Source organism: Penaeus vannamei, chromosome 36, assembly GCF_042767895.1.
Source record: "Penaeus vannamei isolate JL-2024 chromosome 36, ASM4276789v1, whole genome shotgun sequence".
In the NCBI taxonomy this organism is placed as follows: Eukaryota; Metazoa; Arthropoda; class Malacostraca; order Decapoda; family Penaeidae; genus Penaeus; species Penaeus vannamei.
The window spans coordinates 574,831-582,330 of record NC_091584.1 but is presented as its reverse complement, the minus strand read 5'-3'; the positions used below and the strand labels follow the sequence as shown (position 1 = coordinate 582,330).

The following is a 7,500-nucleotide window of genomic DNA, read 5'->3' as shown; positions in this document are numbered from 1 at the left end:
ATGATGGAAATGAAAATAATAATTAATGATAAGGATAGTATTAAACGCAATCGTGATAAATGTTAAAGATAAAAATAATGGCCGCTGTAAGAGCATAAAGATCAAAGCAAAACAACAACATTAAGAAGGACACGATTCTGGTAGGAGAGTCGCTCATGATGACGTCATCAATGTAAACAAACGATGCCAAACGTCAGCGATCACAACTTGGTTTAACTTGCTCGCAAAAATGTATCCTTATACATCTTCAACATACCGCTATGATGGTGAATACCTGTGAACTATTACTTTTAGAAGCTGTTCGGGCATTTTGCCGTTATTTTAAGATGCCCGCTTTCACAGATATTGCACCTATTTGCACCTCGTTTATAGATATTTACATAAACACTTGAAACGAGGAAATCATCAGTATCGGTAATTCACACGAGTTTACTGAATAAACAAGCTGTAAGCGAGGTCGGGCAAAAAAATAAAAAAATAAAACATAGTTTATGATTAACTGTGTATACCTTAGTGCCACAGGGATGCCAGATACCATTAATTCACGTCTTACTTCAGATACATATATATTTTGTTGGTGATGAGAGAGAGAGAGAGAGAGAGAGAGGGAGGGAGGGAGAGAGGGAGGGAGGGAGGGAGAGAAAGAAAGAGAGAGAGAGAGAGAGAGAGAGAGAGAGAGAGAGAGAGAGAGAGAGAGAGAGAGAGAGAGAGAGAGAGAGAGAGAGAGAGAGAGAGAGAGAGAGAGAGAGAGCGAACGAGAGAGAGAGAGAGAGAGAGAGAGAGAGAAAGAGAGCGAGAGCGAACGAGAGAGAGAGGGCGAACGAGAGAGAGAGAGCAAACGAGAGAGAGAGAGCGAACGAGAGAGAGAGCGAACGAGAGAGAGAGAGCGAACGAGAGAGCGAGAGCGAACGAGAGAGAGAGGAGCAGACAGACAAACACCAAAAAAAAAGAAAAAAAAGAAGAAGAAGAAAGAAACCAGACGAAACATGCATCCTCTCAGGGTACATGTGTATCACTGATCACAGTCATGCTACATAGTGATGATGGTGCACATTCCTGATCCCAGAGACCTGTTTACAGCCACCACGCATATTCTGTGTATTTGCTTACATCCTTGCGTTCGTCTGTGCATATACATAGACACACTCATATGTATATATCCTTCTTCGTTAATTATTCATGTCAACTGCCTCTCATACCCTTTGCTAATGATAACTCCAGCTAGGTTGGTACTTGTGTTATCTGTGATACTTATTTGGATAAGAACTCTCTCCATTGTCAAGGTTATCTTTAAAGAGAGAGGAAAATAGTTCCCTCAACTTTTGCTTATCAATTTGTTAGGCTCTACCTTAGTTTTCGTTAATCCTGAACATACTTTTATTGTATCGGTATGAATGTTTAAACAAACGTTATACATGAGAGGAATTATGAAAAAAACACCAGACTGTACAGGTTGTGGTAGGTACTGTGTATACATATATTTAGTGTATTTATAACCTCTATGTGGTTATAGAATTGAGGAGTTAAAGATATCACTTTCTTCCATCTTATCACAGTCGCCAGTTCAGAAACTTTTAGCCTAAGACGTTCAGTATCTAATCTTCGATACACAGGGCACACATGTTTTATATAGCGTGAGATATGTTATTAATCAGTGATAATACCAATCATCTTTAATCTTATAGTTATTATCATCATAATCAGTATCACCTTTATCACATAGGGAATATTTCCTTCACCCACAAAAGGACAAGATTGACAAAACACAATGTCTGAGAGAACCTTTCTTTATTATCGCGAATAAAACTGTTAATTCTTTCGCCAAGTAGGAAGAAGAAGAGGATATTGTTTAAAATGAACTGTTACGATATCTGGAATTAATCACATAAGGACCAGGCAGTATTATGAGGGCTAATAGGATACTACGTTATCTTATCTTATCTGTCATATGAAAAATAAAGATTTTTTTAGTGATTACAATGCCAGTCCGCCGGTTTGTTAAAATTATACGAGGCCCAACGAATGTTCATATACACAGTAATAAATACATAGATCTATCAGTCTACACATGCATATCTACCGGACAGATAGACAGGTAAATGTATATCTATCAGATAGATAGACATGTATGTACTTATTTCTGAGTATATGCATTTACATATATATGAATATTTATTGGGTCGGGCCTCGGACAGTTCTAGTAAAACTGGCTAGGTGGAAAAAATATATATGCTGTTGAATGATGCATGCAATGTTATAAAAGCAAGATCGATTATTACTGTTATTTTTATGTACTGAACACTGTTCTGGAAGGATGCACACACACACACACACACTCACACACACACATACACACACACACACACACACACACACACACACACACACACACACACACACACACACACTCACGCACACACACGTTTCAGGGTCGCTCGGTAATAACAATATCCAACTCCTTCGGCAGATTGAGGAAGGAATCGTGCGCGTTCTTCTCCAGCAGCAGCTCCACGCCCTTGGGGACCGAGAAGACGAAGTTCTGCAGGAGGGCGGAGAGGAACACGAACAGCTCCATCCTGACGAGCGGCTCCCCGGGGCACTGGCGGCGACCTGGAGGAGGCGCAGAAGGAGACTGCTGGAGTTGTGTGGAGGGAGTGGCGTGGGTGGGGTGGGAGGGGGGTGGCGTGGGTGGGGTGGGAGGGGAGTGGCGTGGGTGGGGTGGGAGAGGGGTGGCGTGGGTGGGGTGGGAGGGGGGTGGCGTGGGTGGGGTGGGAGAGGGGTGGCGTGGGTGGGGTGGGAGGGGGGTGGCGTGGGTGGGGTGGGAGGGGGGTGGCGTGGGTGGGGTGGGAGGGGGGTGGCGTGGGTGGGGTGGGAGGGGGGTGGCGTGGGTGGGGTGGGAGGGGGGTGGCGTGGGTGGGATGGGAAGGGGTGGGCGTGCGATGGATGCGTCTGGCGATTTACACGTCCGTGGAATGCAGTAATAATAGATAAATTCACGCAGGCAGACACAGATACAGACTGACAAACATTAACACCGACAGACAGACAAACACACACACAAACATAAGGACCCCACCTCCCTCCACACAAAACGAACAAATTACAATGACACATAAACACACAGATGCAACCACCCAACCCCACTCCCCAAAAAAGAAAAGAAAAGAAAAGAAAGAAAGAAAGAGAAAAAAAAAGCACATAAAGGCCCTCCTACCTACCCTCCACACAAATACAAACACACAAACGAGAACAAACACACAATAACGCACACGGACAGTTCGTTAGAGACATTCGAGGTCCGACCCAATGAATATTCACATATACTTACACGCATATACACAGAAACAAAAGCACATCTCTCTATCTACCTGACAGATATACATATATCTCTATTTATCCAAATACTGTCTATATCAATGACAGATGTGTATTCATTTCTGTATATATGTGAGTCCGTATCATGAGTATTCACTGGGTCGAACCTCGTACAGTCTAAACCCCAATTACTGTGCATATCAAGACTGACAGACACGTATTCATTTCTGTATGTATATGAGTCCGTATCATGAGTATTCACTCGGTCGAACCTCGTACAGTCTAAACCCCAATTACTGTGCATATCAAGACTGACAGATACGCATTAATTTCTGTACGTATATGAGTCCGTATCATGAGTATTCACTGGGTCGAGCCTCGTACAGTCTAAACCCATCAGCCGGGAATCCCCCTGAAGCCCAGACTCACCCAGGGAGAACGGCAGGAAGCCCTCCTTCTTGGTGAGGACCTTCCCTTCGGCGTCGAGGAAGTGCTCGGGGTAGAGATCGTAGGGCTTCTCCCAGTAGGCGGGGTCCGAGTGGCAGCCCTCTTGCAGCGCCGACAAGACTGCTCCCTGTTGAGAGAGTGGTAAGAGGGTGGTGCTTAAAGAGTAAATTGAGTAATGCTGAAAGAGCTAATGTTTAAAGAGGAAAATACATAAAGCTTAAATAATTAATGTTTAAAAAGTAAATTGCGTAATGCTGATAGGGTTAATGTTTAAAAGAGGAAAATGCATAATTCTGAAAGAGTTAATGTTTAAAGAGTAAATTGCGTAATGCTGAAAGAGCTAATTTTTAAAGAGGAAAATGCATAATTCTGAAAGAGTAAATATTTAAAGAGTAAATTGAATAATGCTAAAAGGGTTAATGTTTAAAAGAATAAAATACACAATACTTAAAGATTTAATGTTTAAAGGGTAAATTGCGTAATGCTAAAAGGGTTAATGTTTAAAGAGGAAAATACATAAAGCTTAAAGATTTAATGTTTAAAGAGTAAATTGAATAATGCTAAAAGGGTTAATGTTTAAAAGAATAAAATACACAATACTTAAAGATTTAATGTTTAAAGAGTAAATTGAATAATGCTAAAAGGGTTAATGTTTAAAAGAGTATATTACACAATACTTAAAGAATTAAACGTTTAAAGAGTAAATTGCTTAATGCTGAAAGTTAATGCCAACCGGTAAATTGTACCATACTGTATGAGTAATTTGGGTAATGGTTAAAAAGGAAATTCGGTAATCCTGGAAGAACAAATTGGGTAATTCTTAAAGAGAATTAGATAATGCAAATTGGGTAATGCTTAGAGAGGAAACTGGGCAACGGTTAAGCGGCAAATTGGGCCATGTGGGCATGATTAAATGAGTTAATTGGTTATGCTTAAAGAGTAGATTCAGTAATGTTTTTAAAGAAAATTGAGTCATGCTAAGGAGTAAATTGGCTAATGCTTAAATAATAGACTAGAAAAAAATACCTCCCTAAATCCCCTTTCGCATTAGAAAAAGAAAAAGACAACCATAATTCATCACATCACCTATGTAACACTGAGTCATCAACAACCAACAAGACTAATTAAGAACAAACAATTAAACTTACTTTAGGGATGACATAATCACCGAACTTAGTGTCCTTGTTACAGCTGTGGACGAGACCAACGCGCAGGAGAGATGCCAGTCGGTGGATTTCCAGCGTCACAGCTTCGAGGTATGGTAAGCTGTAGAGAAGGTCATTTGACGGAAAGTTGGATAAAAAAGATGGTATAAATGGCATGGAGTACGGATAAATTTCCATATGTGTACACTGTGAAGAGGGTCAAATAGTGAAAATTTGAATAAAGAGTTGGTACAAAAAGTTCATTTGACGGAAAATTGGATAAAAAGTTGGTATAAATGGTATGGAGTTGGGATAAATTTGTATGGCTAAAAGCGAGGGGAATGTGTACACTGTGAAGAGGGTAAAATAGTAAAGAATAAAGAGTTGGTAGAAAAAGTTCATTTGACGGAGAATCGGATAAAAGTAGGGATACATTTTGTATGAATAAAAGCGAGGGGAATGTGTACACCGAGAAGAGGGTAAAATAATGAAAAAAATGAATAAAGATTTGGTACAAAAAGAATTTGACGAAGGATCGGATAAAAAGTTGGTATAAATGGTATAAAGTAGGGATAAATTTGTATGACTAAAAACGAGGGGAATGTGTACACTGAGAAGAGATAAATATGACGAAAAGGATAAAGTTGGTGCAAATGGTATGGGATATAAAAACATTTTGATTGGCAAAAAGCGAGGGTAATGTGTCTTTTTCTCGTATGTACTTAATCTCACAGAAGAAGATTAATACGTTGATTGATACTTGTCCTTTGTACGCCAGACACTACGAACGTAACCATTATTTCATCAAGTTTATTGCAATTTAGAGAAATAAAATGAAATAACAAATATCGAGACAAATCTACTCAGGATTATCATGGGCAATTCTGTTTAGCAAATACATAACGATAATCACTCTCTATCTAAGTGCAGATCACTCTATAGCCTTTTAACAACCTGTAGAAAACGACAAAAACAAAACGACAAAAAACGACGAAAACGTTGTCACCTGAAACGACAAAAACGTTGCCGTCTGAAACGACAAAAACAAACAACAAAACGACACACAACAAAACGACAAAAACGTTGCCATCTTAGAACTTGAAAACGGATGATTACCTGTTCTTCTGCTGTATGGACGGAAGGACGTCTCTGGAAACCACCGAGTCGATCTCCTTGTGCACCTTGGCTTGGATCTCAGGGTACTTGGCCAGGTAGTAGATGGCCCAACGGATCGTGGAGGCCGTGGTCTCGCTGCCGGCAGTGAACAGGTCGGCCATGCAGTTCTTCAGGTCGAAAACTAGCAGGGAGAAAAAAAACAGAGGATAAAACGGTTGCTCAGAGTAGCAATGGAACCTCATGATAAAAAAATACACGCTTTGAGAGAGAGAAAAGGAAAGGGAGAGAGATGGGAGATAGAAAAAATGAGAGAATGAGAGAGGAGAGAGAGAGAGAGAGAGAGAGAGAGAGGAGAGAGAGAAAGGGAAAGGGAGAGAGAAAGGGGAAAGGAGAGGAGATGGGAGATAGAACAAATGAGAGAAAGAGAGAGAGAGAGAGAGAGAGAGAGAGAGAGAAAGAGAGGAAAGGGAAAGGGAGATGGGGAGATAGAACAAATGAGAGAAAGAGAGAGAAAGAGAGAAGATGAGAGAGAGGAGAGAATGAGAGAGAGAGAGAGAGAGAGAGAGAGAGAGAGAGAGAGAGAGAGAGAGAGAGAGAGAATGAGAGAGAGAGAGAGAGAGAGAGAGAGAGAGAGAGAGAGAGAAAGAGAGAGAGAGAGAGAGAGAGAGAGAGAATAGGAGCGAGAGATTGACAGAATGTGAGAGAGAGAGACATAATGAAAGAGAGAGAGAGACAGAACAAGAGAAAATGTGAGACAGAATGAGTGTATGTCACTATTAGAGAGAGAGAGAGAGAGAGAGAGGAGAGAGAGAGAGAGAGAGAGAGAGAGAGAGAGAGAGAGAGAGAGAGAGAGAGAGAGAGAGAGAGAGAGAGAGAGAGAGAATAGGAGGGAGAGATTGACAGAATGAGAGAGAGAGAGAGAGACAGAAGAGGAGCGAGAGATTGACAGAATGAGAGAGAGAGAGAGAGTCAGAATAGGAGCGAGAGATTGACAGAATGAGAGAGAGACATAATGAAAGAGAGAGAGACAGAACGAGAGAAAATGTGAGACAGAATGAGTGTATGTCACTATTAGACAGAGAGAGAAAGAGAAAGAGAGAGAGAGAGAGAGAGAGAGAGAGAGAGAGAGAGAGAGAGAGAGAGAGAGAGAGAGAGAGAGAGAGAGAGAGAGAGAGAGAGAGAGAGAGAGAGAGAAATAGAAAGAAAGAGAGAAAGAGAAAGAGAAATAGATACAAAGAGAGGAAAGAATAGAAAGAGACGAGTGCAAAACCCGGACTAATATCTCACTGCTCATGTTGGACTGCGGGTCGTCTTTGCGAGCTTCCATCTCCAGCAGGTAAGCATCAATGTAGTCACGTGGGTTGTCTGGGTCCAACGTCTTCTGGTGCTGCTTGATGTATTCCTGGAGAAAAAGACAACAGAACAATATATCTTAATTATGAGCAAATAATCATATGTTTCAACAGATGTTTTGTAT

General features: G+C 41.0%; 1 protein-coding gene across 1 annotated transcript in view; it reads right to left on the bottom strand.

The window, feature by feature from the left end:
• Positions 1-1,771: 1,771 nt before the first annotated feature.
• LOC113807690 (cytochrome P450 2L1) overlaps positions 1,772-7,500 on the bottom strand; it is an 11,263-nt gene continuing 5,534 nt past the window's right edge. The window contains exons 7-11 of the mRNA XM_070114460.1: positions 7,311-7,425; positions 6,024-6,204; positions 4,911-5,028; positions 3,745-3,889; positions 1,772-2,610 (exon numbers count right to left, since the gene is read on the bottom strand). Of these exons, the coding sequence (XP_069970561.1) occupies positions 2,426-2,610; positions 3,745-3,889; positions 4,911-5,028; positions 6,024-6,204; positions 7,311-7,425 (744 nt within the window). The 3' untranslated portion in view covers positions 1,772-2,425. The remainder of the gene's footprint in view (positions 2,611-3,744; positions 3,890-4,910; positions 5,029-6,023; positions 6,205-7,310; positions 7,426-7,500) is intronic.